This window comes from Erythrolamprus reginae, chromosome 1, assembly GCF_031021105.1.
Source record: "Erythrolamprus reginae isolate rEryReg1 chromosome 1, rEryReg1.hap1, whole genome shotgun sequence".
NCBI lineage: Eukaryota > Metazoa > Chordata > Lepidosauria > Squamata > Dipsadidae > Erythrolamprus > Erythrolamprus reginae.
In genome coordinates this window covers 147,946,808-147,963,548 of record NC_091950.1, presented here as the reverse complement: position 1 = coordinate 147,963,548, position 16,741 = coordinate 147,946,808, and the positions used below count along the sequence as shown (strand labels likewise).

Here is a 16,741-nt window from a genome sequence, read left to right as displayed (position 1 = left end):
AGGAGGAAGTGAGAAGGGCGAGGGTTGTCTTGTGAAGGGAAACCCACGAGGATGGGCGGAAGTGACGTGTATCACCCGGTGACAGAGGCGACGCGCTAGCGTGGAGTCTTCCTTGCTCCGGTGGGATGTGTGGGTATATCAGGAGCAGCTTTTAAGCTGCCGCCTCCCCCCCGCCCCAATAGTTGTGGTGCAGAGTAGCAGCGTTGGGTAGTTGAGCAAGAAGGGGATTGTGTGAGGGTGACAATAGCCAGCTGGTGGTCTACAGATTAAGAAAAGTGATTGCAGAGGTGTTTTGAATGTTGCCCCTACACTTATTGTGTCTTGATTATAGAAAATACTAGATGCGTTGATACAAACCGAATACTGTAGACAAAAGGGTCACAATTTCGACCTATCTACTAACAAATGTAAATTCTTTCAAGGATATTCCCATCAGTCTCTTTGATTTTGTGTATCCGCATTATCTGTCTGTCTGTCTTTCTATATATCAATCTATCCATCTATCATCTATCTACTTGTTTCCCTCCCCCGCCCCATTGTCTACTTATCTCAACTTTGCCAAACAGTTTTATATAATCCAACATCTACATCACATTATTAAACTATATATTTTTACTTGTAGATTATTGACAAGGAAACAGTCTTTTTTTTTTTTGATCCAGGATTGATTGGCTCTTCTTGCAGTCCACGATTCTCTTAGAAACAATTTCCAGCTCCCCAATTCAAAGGTATAATCTTCTTTCTTTCACTCTTTCTCATGATCTATCTTTCACAGTCATACATGATCACTGAAAGATTATAGCATTTAGCTAATGACAAAGTGTGGACTCTGTGCTTTAAAGATCATACTCTTTCATCATGTATGTTTGTCTTCCTCTCTAGGATTAATCTCCCGTTAAGTCTCCAACACGGTTGATCTTGAGCCAACACTTCACCATTAGCTGTAAGTTCACTGAGCATGCTGCTCAACATTGTTTAATATTAACCCAAATGTTTTACTTTCCATTTTTATTTTCACAACCAAATTTGTGTTATCTGCACTTCTCAAGGGTATTCTGGCATTCCCATTAGTCTTGTTGTATGGCATATGATGGTGTGACTTACCCAAATAGTGGCCTAGATGTACTCACAAAAGCAATAACTTCCACAAATGTTCTTGCTCTCTTCATTATCCATCTTGTTATAGCCATCTGATTCCATGTCCAACTTTTTTTAAAGTCATTTGACATTTCCTATGTTCTGTTCAATTCCTCTTTTAAATTTCAAGCAAACATATACAGTATATGCTAATCTTTTCCACACTCTGGGACACATCATTTTGTTACAGATTTTAGAAACGTTAGTTATAATAATCAATGAGTATTTGGCCTGGTGCGTGTTGTATATAATTTTCTAAGTTGGCTTTTGAAAGTATATTTTCTCCCTATAAATAAGTATCATTCAAGAATCCTGTGTGTGAAAAGTTTTCATATTGTATATACGTCTAGTTTTAAGCCCACTTGTTTATTACAGAACTCCAATGATGACTCATAAGACTACATTATTTTTAATTTTTTGTTACCTTAAAATATTTTTCACTTATCCTTTTCCCTCCAGTTTTTTCAATTTGTTGGTATTTTTAATTGAGAAAGTTGCTTGTTCTTCCTTGCAACATATGTTGACTTACAACCATTTGTCTAGTGACTATCTGCACTTACAACAACATTAAAAAGTGAGTTAAAATCAGTCCTCATGCTTACGACCACTGCAGCATTCCTATGGTCATATAAATCAAAATTGGGGTTCTTGGCAATCGGTTTGCATTGTCCTGGGGTCATGCAATTGCCATTTGTGACTTTTGTAGCTGGCTTCTGACAAGCAAACTTAATAGATGAACCTGGAGTAATTTCATGACTGCCCAATTCATTTAACTGCATTGATTCGCTAAACAAACATGGCAAAAAAAGATAGTAAAATCAGGCATGACTCATTTGACAACCATGCTGCTCAGCAATGAAAAATCTGGTCCCAATTGTGCTGACAATCACAATATAAGAAAAGTCGGTGATTTTAAGCCCTACCATTTGATAGATCTAAATTCCAAACTCATGATCACTCTGATATTATTCTCAGGGTAACTGAGAGTAATGGTAGGTCATCTTATGATATCAAGGTAGTATGGAATAATAGCTTAATCTACTTAGGTAAGGATGAAATTAGTAGCTCCAGGCATGCTTCTTCCCCTCCTTGTCTACTCCCTGTTGAAGATGGGGAGAGGTAATTTGCATCACTTTCAGAAGCTCTTGTTGAATTTAATTGATTTCCTTTACTGTGTATCTGTTCTTGAAATTTGCTGGTTTTTCTTCCATCTTTTCAGATCATGCAACCTATTGAAACCTTGTCTGTGTTTGAGGCTGTTCAGAATACAGCTTTAATGAATGGACTTTGTCTTGTCACTGAATCCACAGAAGATATCACTTCTGTGGCACTTCCAGGTACTGAATTTATGCAAATGTTATAAATGTGGGTGTGGAGATTCAACAAACGGCCACTGGTTTACCTGATTTTTGTTGGCATAACCATGACCTGGATGACTGAGTATCTCCATGGACATTTCGCAGATTTAATATCTTCAATTTCAAGTTGGAATTAATTGTGTTTTCCATTTTAGTTTGCTCATCTAAACACGTTCTCTAGAATCCAGAAAATTAATGCTAGAGTTAGCTAGCCAAATTTTATTAGGCCACAAGTGCGTACTACAAATAAATAACTGACTGCTGTTCATGTAATAGCTTGACCTTACAGAAACTGTGGAACACTCTGACATACTTGACATTTTTGAAGTATTGCCCGGTTTTTTCCTGTTTCCATTACCTTGCACAGCAGTACCTCTACTTAAGAACACCTCTACTTAAGAACTTTTCTAGATAAGAACCATGTGTTCAAGATTTTTTTGCCTCTTCTTAAGAACCATTTTCTACTTAAGAACCCGAGCCCGGAAAAATTTCCCAGGAAATTTGAGAGCGGCACGAAGGCCCGACCAGTTTCCTGCCACTCCCCCTTTAATCCCGGCCATCTCAGGCTTTTCTGGGCTGCCAGAGGAACCTTTTGGTGGCGCATGAAGAGGCTTTGGCAATCCAGAGCAAACAAAGCATTTTCCTTTCTCTGGGCACTTGGAGAGGGAATAAGCCGCCCTTCGCTCTGGGCAGCGACTGTCCTCCTCTTCTTCCTCCTCCTTCTCCCACCCAAATTCCGAGCTTTTATTTCTTTCCTAATGGGTTTGCACGCATTATTTGCTTTTACATTGAGTCCTATTGCTTCTACTTACAAACCTTTCTACTTAAGAACCTGGTCACGGAACAAATTCAGTTCTTAAGTAGAGGTACCACTGTACTTTTAGAACTACCATGTTTGGCTTCAATCTATATGACAACTAAATGGTAGCAAAGAATTGGGTTATGTTTAATAAAACAAGCCGTTGAACTGGACAGCTTTACCAAATTTATATAGTGGGTTGCAATATAGTTTGACATATAGGTAGAACGGGATACAATCCAGGTAGCTAAAAATTTCCTGTGTTCTGAAATTAAAGCAGAAAGAGTAATTCTGCATGGTATTCTAGGGAAAGGCTTCTTACAATAGATCCTTGGTTAATTCTCAGATGTCTGTATTTTTATTAAGCATCTTTCTCAAAGCCAATGAAATTGCTAGAGTTGACTCTGTGAATGACCTCATTTACAATAACAGGAAACCACTGTTTTCCTACAGTGTGACTGAACCTTGGCTAGCCTTGAGTTTCTACATTTTCTTCCTGTCCTATTTTGGTCTACCAGTTAAAATCATTAGGAACATCTATTTTAAGATAAAATTACCATATTAACACAGAATGGTTCCCTTAGTTGATACAGACAGCTGAGGTTAATTTATTTATTATTTATTAATTGGATTTATATATGCCGCCTCTTTCCAAGGACTCTAACTAAACATTAGCTAAAAATAGGAAGCTAGTAAATGCTTCTGATCATTTCAGATTAAAATAGGAGAAGTGACATAGAAATAAAGCTGAGCTATTATTCATGAGTAGTATACAAATTTAGTACATTTATTTCTTTAGTAATGATTTAACATTAATTTGTTAGTCTTAAATCTGCGTTTATGTTTTATAGATAGGAATATTGAAATCCAAGTTTTGAAATAATGGATACTGGCTTATAACTGTATGGTTCACTTAACTCTCATAAAAACTGTTATCAAATCAGATATGGTCACTTGGGTGACTTGAGTGATGGCTCTTATGACATGACTGAAATTCCAGTCCCAATAGTGGTCATAAGTCAAGGAGTACCTGTATATTAATTCATTTCATTAAGCTAAATTACAGGATTGGGGTTTATTTTAAAAAATCTGTTTTCATTTTAGTTTTAAGGCTGTAATAAATCACTTTCTGTCACAGATAATGTGTTCCTTTCTGTGACTGATGAAATGCTGTGCAGTTTTTCAATGAATTTTTATAAAGACATACATTCATCACATAGTTTTGTGTTAGTAGTAGTGCCCATTTTTTGCTGTTTTTGCAGAAACCAAGGAACTCCAGCAAGCTAAATTAATCCTAGAAGTATCAGACCGGATGTATTGTTCTGTTTGCTCAAAGGCTTTTGAGAATCGAGATGAACAGGTAGCCATTACTTCAAGTATTTTCTGTATGAACAGAGCCGTCTCTCTTTTGCTTTAAGTGAAATCTGGGGATTTTAAATTATTCAAACCATTGCAAAGATAGCCATGTACTGATGGGAATTGTTTCTATGTGTAAAGTCATAAAAGCATTTCAGGTTCATTCAGAGTTTTTACTTATTCATCACAAGAAATTTAGTTCAATCTTTTGAACTACTTACTATTTCTATTCAGAAAGAGCATTATCGGCTAGATTGGCATCGCTTCAACCTAAAACAGCGATTGTTGGGACGTCAGATGCTCACAGCTGAAGAATTTGAAGCGAAGACTCAAGCAGGTGAAGAAAAATATATGGATGAGTCGTTATTGCTTGAGTCTGTTAATTCCTATGATTTCAGTCAACTAACTTCTGGCCTAGAAGAAAGATTCTAATAATCCAGCTATGAATTGTTAACAGATTAATGAAAGTGAATCCTTGGGAATCACCAATTATGTGTTTGTTTTTTATTCTACCTCTATTAGCTTATAAATAACTCAAGGCAGCAAACATACACTGCTCAAAAAAATAAAGGGAACTCTTAAACAACACAATATAACTCCAAGTAAATCAAAGTTCTGTGAAATCAAATTGTCCACTTAGGAAGCAACACTGATGGACAATCAATTTCACATGCTGTTGTGCACATTCAACATTGTACAAAACAAAGTATTCAATGAGAATATTTCATTCATTCATATCTAGGATGTGTTATTTGAGTGTTCCCTTTATTTTTTCGAGCAGTATACATAATACTCCCTCCTTCTCTTGTTTTCCCCACAACAATCCTGTGAGGTGGGTTGGGTCGAGTAACTAGCACAAAGTCACCCAGCCAGCTATCATGCATAAGGTGACTAGAACTCTCCTGGTTTTTAGCTGAATGACTTCACCATTAGACCAAACTATAAACATGTATTTCAGCGAAGGATGGCTGTCTTTGCTGCTATCAGTGCGCCCACCGAGGCCGTGGTGCGCACGAGCGAGATTTCAACAATTTTTGTTAATATTTTTGCTTCTGTGCATGCAGAACTCCCGCAAGGGGCGTGCATGCATGCATTGAGGAGGTGCAGCTATGTGCACGTCCCAAAAATTGCTACATAACACCTGACCATTCCAGTAGCGGCCCATTTCTGATGTATTTAAACATTATACCAATTATCATGATGGGAAACTATATTTCAATAGATGCTGCCTAAACCTAGCACTTGTCTTTTTTGTTGCCCTGTTCTAGCATTTCATATTCAATTTGATTATCTAACATTCTATTATCATTGTAGTGTGTTATCGTTCTTGATTTCAGTGAAACTTCCACCTAGAAATAATAGGAATGTTTAATCCTTTCGCTCAAAAAGTCACTTTTACCCAACTGAAATTTTAAGAAGGAAAATTTCTAGTATTAATAGGATGGACTAATTCTTTAGCAGAAGCTCTTTGGATTTTAGAGAGTGCAAGAAAACTCCTTCCAATAATGATATTTCTAGCTTGGTTATTTCTCCCCCACCCCCCCTGTTACCTTGTATGCAGATGATGTCTCCAGTATCTCTGGGTCTGATTCCAGTGACTCTGAGTCAACTAGTGAATCGGAAGCACAATCTTGTTTGAACGGCGAAAGAAAAGGAACCAGCTACTGCAATCCACGCTCTCAACGTGTACTGTTCAAAAACTCTGAAGCTCAACTCATTTCGGTCTTTCGCTGTGTACTGCTAAACACTACAAAGGCATGTCAGAAAACATGGTGGCTTAAGAGCTGACTTGGTCTTATTTTAGCTGTCTTCCTTTTTTAATCACTAGTTTGCCCATTAGCAAATGAAGCACGTAGCTTTTCAGCTGTAAAACACAAAAGGATCCACATTGGACATCCAGTTCCGGTGTTAAGTAGCCCAGTGCATGCTGCAGTATTATTAACTGCTATTTGGTTTTTTCCATCTAGTTTTCTGCTTTCATTGGCTGCAACCTCCTTTTCAAGCATTTTGAGTCTCTGAGCAATATTGGTATCTCATCCATCTGAGGTTGCTATTCAATTCTTGTGATCAATACATTTTCGTGGCTGCTAAATTAGGACTGCTTGTAGTCAATACATTACAATGTGTTGACCACAAGTAGTCCTAATTTAGCAGCCACAATTAGGACTGGCAGATTGATCATTAAGCAAAGAGATTGCTCAGTGAAACCATAACTTCAGCTTTTCATTGTTTTACAGACCTATACAGGTCATAAATGTAATAAAAACGTTAGTTTTTCATCACTGATTTAAGTGTGGACAGTTGGCAAATGAAGTTTTTTAATTGTGATTTTTCTCTGCCAGATTATTTCTGACAGGGATGTTTATGAACTAAAAACATGTTTTTTGTTTTAAACTTGGAACCCAATAATAGCCCTTTCAAAATCATTCTAAGTTGGCTATGTTTCAACCAAGCAACCCCATGTTGTCCCACAATTTTCTTCACTGTGATTTCTCATGGTCACCGTTTCCTAGGAAAGCATTGTTTTTTTTCTTTGGGATGAGTGGTTGCGATTTTCCAACTTCCCATGTTCTTCTGTGAAAAAGAACATCTTTTTGGAATCACTATTTTTTATTGTATTTATGTTGCTCGGAAATTCAGAACTTCCTTATCATACATAAAAAAACCTTAACATTTCTCTGCAGCCCAAGAATATCATAAAGATCTCTCGCTCTCTCCCTCTCCCTCTCTCTCTGTGTTGCTTTAACCTGTCATTAACTAAAGAGGTTGGTGTATCTCCAGGGCAGTTTGGAAGAGCCTGCAGATCTACTGGCTTCACTTCAGAGGCAGAACCCCAGAACCTCCTGGGTTATCCTGATGGCTGGTGGAGGTCACTTTGCTGGAGCAGTTTTTCAGGGGTAAGAAATGGAAGGTCTTGCTGTTTTTAGGGTGGAGGGGGTTCTTCTCTACCCTGTAAATCACATCTGTTAGAAGGCTGAAGGACACTATGGCCTTGCGCATACCAAACACTACAGCATTCTTGGTTTCGTTTTTGCTCAGGTTGTTTGGCTTATTCTACCAGTGTTGGCGAACCTTTTTGGCACTGAGTGCAGAGACAGGAATGCGCATATGCACAGGAGCACCAGAAACCAGAAGAGCAGCTCCCCGACGCATATGCACAAGAACGCCGGAAATGCCAGCATGCATGCATGCACCAGGAAGCTGAGCTTCCAGTTTCCAGTGTGCGCATTTCTGCTGGTTACCCAGTCTTCCAGTTTCTGGCACACGTGCATGGGCAAAGATCAGCTGGTCGATGCGCATGCACACACCAGAAACTGGAAGCTCAGCTTCCCGACGCGTGCATGCATGCAAGGGAGCTACTCTTCTGGTTTCTGGCACTTCCACGCATGTGATGACCAGCTGGCTGTTCTGGAACCCGGAAAAGCAACGGACGAAGGCTGGCGTGTCCAGAGAGATAGGCACTTCCAGCATGTGTGCCATAGTTTCACCATCAGGGTTCTACCGGTATAAATCATGTGGTACAGTTTACAGAGGGGATGGATGGATGGAGATAGACACGCAGACCGACCGATCAATCCGTACTGCATATGCACATATGGACACTGGCTTAGCTTTTTCTGAAGCAAGAAGGGTGATAAAAAGTAAGATTGCTCAGGCAAGTAGCACATGTGAGAATTCTTCCTGAATGGAGGAATCCCCTCTCCCTCCCCCCTTCCTTTAATTATCACTCTTATGCCATTCCTCTTGGGGATTAAATCAATTAAAATGAAACCCAGTTTCACTTCCTGTGACTCAGGAATTCAGAAGTCATTTTAAAATTGTGATTAGCTAAGAAGCGAATGCAACATGGAATTAGCTTGAATTATAGGACCATAAGTATTCTTTTTCTTTTAAATGCAACATTTTCTAATTTAAAAACCTAAACAGTTGTTTTATATAGACACGCACACACACACACACACACACACACACAGAGGTTTCCTCCCAGTTTGCACCAGTTCACTTGAAGTAGTAGCAAACCACTGGTGATGTCACAGTACTGGTTCTGTTGGTGCCAGTCTGTCGATGCTTCCATCTTTGGATTTTTTAAAAAAATTGGTACTGCGCATGCGTGCAAAGCACCAATGCAGCATGCCCACGCAGCATGGGAGGAAGTGAATTGGCAGTGAGGTAAGTTAGAACCCAACCACACACATACAGGAACACGCAGTTACAATTCATTCTTGTTTTGCTTAGGTCCAACAATTGGAATTTATGTAAGATACTATATGGTATCCTTCAGGAAAATGTTACAAATGTTTGTATATGTTATTAGAAAGGGATTAGAGTATTAAAAGAAGACAGAAACTACCAAACTTCTGTAATAGGGAAGCTGCCACTGTGCCTCTGTCACGCTGCCTTTCCTTTCATTGCAGGCTGTCTCTGATAAAATGTGGGGAAATAGCATAAGTTTCTGAAGGCTTATATTCTCTCTGTTCCCAGGAATGAGATCTTGGCACACAAAACTTTCCATCGGTACACAGTGAGAGCTCGACGAGGTACAGCCCAAGGAATGAGAGATGCTCAGGGAACAATGCCAAAATCGGCTGGCGCCTCATTACGGCGCTACAATGAGGCTGCTCTCCTTAAAGTAAGTCCACAGCCAAGAGGGAACCTACAAAGTAAGAGGTTTCAAGGGGTCTCGGATCCTTCGTACGGCCCTCTTTCAGAGTGACATTTCCAAGACCTTTGTGCAGAAAAAAAATAATCATTTTGTGGGCCTATCTAGATTCTTATTAGTGATATGTGCATAGCCAAGTAATGAAATATAAATATAGATGGATCATTATAGCTTAGCTACACGGATTCATCTTTTTGTACTTTCTGCATATCAGTTTGCTTTCTGCTAGAACATTTGAACCGTGTCTGCATTCCTGCCAGCCCTTCAAGATAGTCCAGGCAAGAAGCACAAACCATCAGTACTAGTTCTAGTTGTATTGTTAGTTAATAATTTAATTAAATAAATTGCAAGGTTATAGTAAAAGTGTTGGTTATGACCTATAAAGCCCTTCATGGCACCGGACCAGATTATCTCAGGGACCGCCTTCTGCTGCACGAATCCCAGCGACCAGTTAGGTCCCACAGAGGGGGTCTTCTCCGGGTCCCGTCAACTAAACAATGCCGCTTGGCAGGACCCAGGGGAAGAGCCTTCTCTGTGGCGGCCCCGGCCCTCTGGAACCAACTCCCCCCAGAGATTAGAATTGCCCCCACCCTCCTTGCCTTTCGTAAGCTACTTAAAACCCACCTCTGCTGCCAGGCATGGGGGAATTGAGATACTCTTTCCCCCTAGGCCTTTACAATTTTATGCATGGTATGTTTGTTTGTTTGTTTGTATGTATGTTTGGTTTTTATAATAATGGGTTTTTAATTGTTTTTAGTATTGGATTATTGTTATATGCTGTCTTATTATTGCTGTTAGCCGCCCCGAGTCTCCGGAGAGGGGCGGCATACAAATCCAATAAATAAATAAATAAATAAATAAACAGAATCTTGCAAGTCTGAAGGGACTTTTCTCCCCTCAACTTATCAGAAAACTAGGGAGGTTCCCTTCTGAGACACTTCCCATACCCCTTTTTTTCCCTGTGGGCTGTGGTACCTCTTGCATAATTGTTGTCTAGGTTGCAGCTCTTTCTCCTGCTTACAAGATCATTGTCACAGACCATTATAATTCCCTCTCTCATATTAAAACGGTTCTGTGGGGGGGAAAATACCTGGATCTCTTGAATCACATTTTGTAAAGCTGCAAACCAGTAATTATTGTAGTATCCTGCTGCTAAACTGGCTCACGCCAATACTGAATATTGTGCCTGAGTTGTTTCTATTATATTTTTGTACAGGAGATTCAGGAGCTGCTAACAAGCTGGACAAGTTATTTAAAAGAAGCAGAGTGCATCTTCCTTCGTGCTCCACACCATAACCAAGCTCTCTTCTTTAGCAGCAAGCATGGGCCGCTTCTGCGAGGTGACCCACGTATCCGGCGTATTCCGTTCAGCACCCGAAGAGCCACCTTCCATGAGGTAGAACGGGTCCATGGGATTTTAAGCAGTCTGCTGGTTTATGGTGAGCTGTCATTTAATTTTTTTCTGCTGTTGCCTTGACTTTTACTACTTGAAAGGTCATTTTGAGGGTCTGTAATGCATGGCCCGTCAAATAATTAAACTTTCTCCTGAATGGTTTCTTTCTTTATTGCCTTCAGCACCACCCAAATACTTGTAACTGTACCTTAAAAACTTAGTCTGGAGGACAGAAGGAAAAGGGGGGACATGATCGAAACATTTAAATATGTTAAAGGGTTAAATAAGGTTCAGGAGGGAAGTGTTTTTAATAGGAAAGTGAACACAAGAACAAGGGGACACAATGTGAAGTTAGTTGGGGGAAAGATCAAAAGCAACGTGAGGAAATATTATTTCACTGAAAGAGTAGTAGATCCTTGGAACAAACTTCCAGCAGACGTGGTTGGTAAATCCACAGTAACTGAATTTAAACATGCCTGGGATAAACATATATCCATCCTAAGATAAAACACAGGAAATAGTATAAGGGCAGTCTAGATGGACCATGAGGTCTTTTTCTGCCGTCAGTCTTCTATGTTTCTATGTTTGCAAGTAGTTTTCTTAGTCTTATCCCAGCATATTGGAATTTAGTTCTGTTCTGTTCTTGTGAATTTTTCATTCTGTTATAGAAATTTAGCCCAAAACTATGTCATTGAGGTGCCATTGGAAATGTAATCTCAGTTTGAGTATTTTAAGGAGGAAGAAACTGTTGTGGCCCGTCCATGCCTTGCTCAACTAATCACAGATTTTGAGGATCGAGAGATGGGTATGTTTTGGTATCCTAGGCCACTAGGTATCCAATGTACTTGGCACCCGAGTCTGAGAGTGAAAAGGATGTGGAGTTAGAGGCTGAAAGACAACCAGAGACTGTGGCACCTCCAGATGTGTTATTGAGTGACTCTGGAGATGACAAAGAGCCACTTATAGATGCAAGAGTACACAGAACTATGACCAGGCAGGATTATTTGAGGAGAAAGAGGTTTGAGTGTGACTAGATCTATACAACACTTGACCACGCCTTGTGGCTGTATAAAGGGAGGTCTCATGAGGAATCAGTGCAAATGACAACGTTCCAGCAATGATGTGGACTCTGTGCTTTAGAGATCATGTTTGTTTCAAGACAGCTTTAAATATCTACAATCTTTTTTAAAAAAAATATCTACAATCTGCTTATCCGGGACTTCTGCCAAAATGCTGTGAGTTTTGAGTAATTATTAAGTCCCTTCAAAGAGACTTTTAATGAGCTCTTGGATTTGGGCCTGAAAAGTTCATTAGCTATGGATCGCTGCCCAGTTTTTGATAAAGTTTCTTTTATTTTTAACCATTTTATGCTATGGAAATTTTTTACCAATACATATTGCCATCTTATATTTTTCCGGCTGTTTATGTGTGTGAATTTATTTTCTGGGGTTTCCTCACTTAGACAGAACAGAAACCAGTAAATTAAAATTACATTCTGATTTTTTTAAATAGGAAATAATACAACAGTGGCAGATCTGACTAGTTCTCCTCGGAAGACCTGGAAAAAAGTAGCTCGTAAGGATGAAGCATCTACACAGCCTTCTGACACTAGTGAGGAGGGCAGCCATTTGGAAGCTGAAGGAATGGATTCAGACACCCTTCCTGGTCAGTGTAGATATCTTCTGCATCCTTTCTTTCTGTCTTCAGGTTTACAGAATGAAAAGAGTATAGGTAGTGCACGACTTAAAACAGTTCATTTAGTGACCATTCAAAATTACAGTGAAAAAAAAGTGACATGATCATTGTTCACATCGCCTTTGCAACATCCTCATGGTCACATGATCAAAATTCAGATTCTTGGCAATTGGTTGATATTTATGACCATTGCTGTGTCTCAAGGACATGTGATTCCCTTTGACAACTTTGTGACAAGCAGTCAATGGGGAAGCCAGATTCACTTAATAACTAGGTTACTAACTGATCAACTTCAGTCATTTACTTATCAGCTGAGGCAAGAAAGGTCATAAAATGGGGCAAAACTCTCTTAACAGAAAATTTGGGTTCAATTGTGGTCATAAGTCAAGGACTATCTGTATTACAGGTGTTGAAGTTACCAATACCAACAGCTGAATACTACACCCTTGTTTGGCTTAATAGCTTACCACAAGATCGATGCTAGACTAAATGACACAATGAGGATCGTAAGAGGTTGCATAAAATCTAACTCCTACTTGCTGTCCATCTTGAACCACATTGCACCACCAGCTCTACAAAGTCAGGAAGCCTTAGTGAAGGAGTACAACAAAATCTTGAGAAACCCACTTCTTCCTGTGCCTGCTGATCTTCCTCATCTATCAATTGGCAGGCTTAAATCCAGGAAGTCCTCTCTGGCATTCACTCAACAGCTGTCTAACAACTTTGACATCAACACACAGTGGAAAGCCATATGGGCTGCTGAACGCCCAGATACAGGCAGTTACATAGATGACCCTACACAAAAGGTGCCAGGTTTTGACTTTCCTCGCCAGCATTGGTCAACTCTGAACAGAATACGTACCCAACATGGTGTCTGCAAGGACTCATTGTTTAAATGGGGTCTTGTCTCTACCCCTCAGTGTGACTGTGATGCTCCTTGATAAAATAACACATTGTGTCCAAATATCCAGCAAGAGCTTACATCGGCCCAATGTCTGTTTTTTTTCAACATAGCCCACCCTGTTCTTGAATGACTGGGTGGACTGGACATAACATCTGAACAACTATAAGTCCATGTATTTGCCATATGCTAAAATAAATACTGGGAATTTTGCCTAAAGTGTTCAGTAGCTTAATGAGAAATCCCTGGAGGAAAATGTTTTAGGAAGCACGGAGTTGATTGGTGTAATATTAGCAAACTTTAATGACTAATGGCATCCATTCTCATCTGGAAATGAGAAGACTGAGCTATGCTTTTTTCCCTCCAGTATCTGTAGCAAGGATAGAGGAGGAGGAAGAAGTGGAGAAAGAAAATCTGGAACTGGTGGAAGAGACAATAAATTTATTAGATTTACGTGAATTTGAGGTGACACCAAAACAGAATCGAAAAAAGAAGAGGAAACCCAAGACACCACCAAGTAAGAGGCTGAAATAATCACCCTACTTTTAGCATAACTATTAGGTTTATTGCTTTGTGCAATGATCTTCAAGGATAACAAGCCAGACTATGGGACTAGATTGACTTTTTGGGCAGATCCTTCTTTTTATACTCTTACATACCAAGACAAGGAGCCAATGAACTATAGGTTCTGGGCAAAGAGTCTGCAAAAAGGTTGGTGGTATCTTGAAACATTATCTGAGTCGTCTAGAGTAGGAGATACTCTGTGGCCTTCAGATGTTGCTGAAGTGCAATTCTTGATTTCCCAGCCAGCATGGCTAGTGATGAGATTAGCAAATCCCAGATATAATCCCATTTGTTTTTAAATCCTACTGGTGCTAAAATATTAGGCAAGGATTTAAGAGCACTAATTAAAATCAGGGAATCTTCTACTATGTGTTCTGAAACAGAGTCTAACATGGAGACTTCAGGAAGCGTTGAACCCAGTACCTCAGTATGTAGAGGACCAGAGTCAACTGAGGTTCAAGAAAAGCAACAGTCTCAAGGTGAGTTTGGGAGCATGTGTGGGATGTCCATTATAGTCTTCCAACTGGCCATCTTGGCTTTTATTGTAGACTATGATCCTGTGCTGGCAGGTTGGCTCTGTGACTAGATGTTTTTGGATGGGGTGGGGGTGTTGTATATTGTTTTGTACTGATGATTTTATTGTGTTGGCTGCCCAGAAGCACTTTTTATGCAATGGGTAGCTACATAAACCCCAATCATATCAACTTTCCAAATAATAATCTCAAATGCACCTGAATATACTTTTCGCTTCCTCCCAGATGCTCCCAACACAACTGTGCAAGATGCTTTATTTACAGCATGTAAAATGGGAAACGTCAGAGTCCTACAGCATCTTCTGGGAATGGCTGATGATACAATAGATAATAGTGAGTGCAGCAATAAAGTCACAAAAGAGTTGCTCAACACACCTCTGGATGAGAGTGGCTGGACTGTTTTGCATGTGGCAGCAGCAGCAGGAAGGACTGCAGTTGTGCGGCTCTTGTTGGAGAGTGGGGCTGACCCTGCCATCAGGTAATGTCCATCAAGAGAAGGATATATTGAGGTCTGAGTTATTCCTAGTCTTAAATTTAGTTTCTGCATGGGATCTGAGTTGCAAATTTAGCAATAAGCAGCTGAAATAAGCAACAATAGGTTCTTCTGTTGCATCTCTGCCAGTGTCTTAGTTTCCCTTCCAGTCATTATGGGTCCAGGATTTGCATAAATATAAGGAATACATACTTTACAAGAGCCAAGGTATTCAAAATTGTTTTGGCATATTTACATGGAAGTTTAAGTAGCAAACTAGAAGAGAGTTGTCCTATTTCATAGCTGGAAAGGTTTCCCCATCTCTGTCTCGGCAATGATTATCTTGAAGATGCTGCTTCTTGTAAATGTCATTTGATATTTGTTTTATAAAGCATCCACTGTTTTATACTCCAGGGACAGAAAAGAACAGCCTCCGTACTGTGTGTCTACCAACAAGCAAACCCGTAATGAATTCCGTAGATTCATGAGTGAACAGCCAGAGAGATACGACTACACCAGAGCTCAGGTGCGTGGAAACAAGGTCTTGACCAACTTAATCAGAGAGGAATGAGGTGAATTGACATCCATCAGCTAAAGTGCCACCCATTGGTTGTTCATTAATGAAGGTCATCCTTAGGTATGGAGAACTTTAAATGTTTGATTCAGTTGCCTACTTTAAATTTTGTCTAAGAAGTATTCATATGGTGATGGGAAGGAAAGCTTTGCACAGGATATAGAGAAGATTAATATTGTTTAGGATCATCTTTTCTTTTTTGCTATTGGAATCTCCTTCTGTTCTACGTGATTCAATATATGCAATATAACCACAGGTGCCTGGCCCTCTAACTTCAGAAATGGAAGCCAGACAAGCAGAACGCCGGCAAGCACAGAAAGCCCTACGGAAGCAGCGAGAACGAGAAGACCGTGAAGCACAATTGCTTCTGGAGCAAGAACAGGAAGAGAAAAGGCAGTTTGCCCTGCTCAGTGATCGTGAGAAGGTCAGGGCTTAAAATGGCTTAAAAATTATAGCAGTTTTTGTTCTTGTGTTTACTGAAATGTTCTGTGACAATATAGCAATGGCACCTAGACTTATATAGCACCCCATAGTGCTTTACAGCACACTCTGAGTGGTTTACAGTCAACATATTGCTCCCAAAGGCTCATTACACCCATGTAACATTGCTACTCTGTAAATTATTTTGCCTTCCAATAAGATTCAATAGAATTCAGAGTTCTGCCGATCGTTTTTAAAGCTCTACATGGCATAGTAGTAGTAAACTTACAGAACCACCTTCTCCAGAGAACATCTGTCCACTCCACAGACTCCCATAAAGAGAACATACCCCAGGTTTCCTCTCTTATATTTTGCCTTTTGGAAGGCTGCCTCTGTGCTCTGAAACAATCTCCCATCCACCCAAGGACAGGCTTTCCATAGGCAGTTACTTTTTGATTGTTTTTTATTGTGCTTAGTTGCCATTTTATATTGATAAATTGTGTACGTTAGTCTTATATGGTTCTTTTAGTTTATTTCTTTTATGTTGTGTGCAGTCATTATGTTGGGTAGTCTTTTCAATCCAATAGATTCTAATAGATCAGAGATGCAAGAAGTTCCTTTATAGTTTGACATAATGTTGTCCAAATTATTTCATCAGCGTTTTGAGACTGTTTATGCATTGAACTTCACACAGAAAGATGGAGTCCATTCTTTGCCTGTACAGTGACTTATTGTTTTCCTAATTGTTTATTTTCATTCTAGCGTGCTCTGATGGCTGAGAGGAGATTTGCTTCCCAATTAAAAGACTCTGGTGCATCTTTGACCAATACCAGGTATTTTGAGAGGGTGGGGACTTCCTAAGAAATATTCTTTGTGTAA

At 39.6% G+C, this 16,741-nt stretch overlaps 1 protein-coding gene across 6 annotated transcripts in view; it reads left to right on the top strand.

Annotated features, from left to right (window-relative positions):
• Positions 1–18: 18 nt before the first annotated feature.
• Positions 19–16,741, top strand: part of ANKZF1 (ankyrin repeat and zinc finger peptidyl tRNA hydrolase 1) — a 17,570-nt gene continuing 847 nt past the window's right edge. Inside the window, exons 1-17 of one of the 6 annotated variants that reach the window (XM_070728785.1) lie at positions 19–120; positions 663–728; positions 883–943; positions 2,357–2,474; positions 4,557–4,654; positions 4,885–4,987; positions 6,212–6,405; positions 7,432–7,547; positions 9,133–9,280; positions 10,527–10,749; positions 12,216–12,368; positions 13,667–13,816; positions 14,247–14,342; positions 14,622–14,874; positions 15,283–15,394; positions 15,699–15,866; positions 16,625–16,695. In XM_070728785.1, coding sequence (XP_070584886.1) covers positions 2,360–2,474; positions 4,557–4,654; positions 4,885–4,987; positions 6,212–6,405; positions 7,432–7,547; positions 9,133–9,280; positions 10,527–10,749; positions 12,216–12,368; positions 13,667–13,816; positions 14,247–14,342; positions 14,622–14,874; positions 15,283–15,394; positions 15,699–15,866; positions 16,625–16,695 — 2,000 coding nt within the window. In that variant the 5' untranslated portion in view covers positions 19–120; positions 663–728; positions 883–943; positions 2,357–2,359. Of the gene's footprint in view, positions 130–154; positions 408–434; positions 729–882; positions 944–2,356; positions 2,475–4,556; positions 4,655–4,884; positions 4,988–6,211; positions 6,406–7,431; positions 7,548–9,132; positions 9,281–10,526; positions 10,750–12,215; positions 12,369–13,666; positions 13,817–14,246; positions 14,343–14,621; positions 14,875–15,282; positions 15,395–15,698; positions 15,867–16,624; positions 16,696–16,741 lie in introns of those variants that run through there. The other 5 variants (XM_070728764.1, XM_070728775.1, XM_070728795.1 and 2 more) reach the window with 5 other exon arrangements.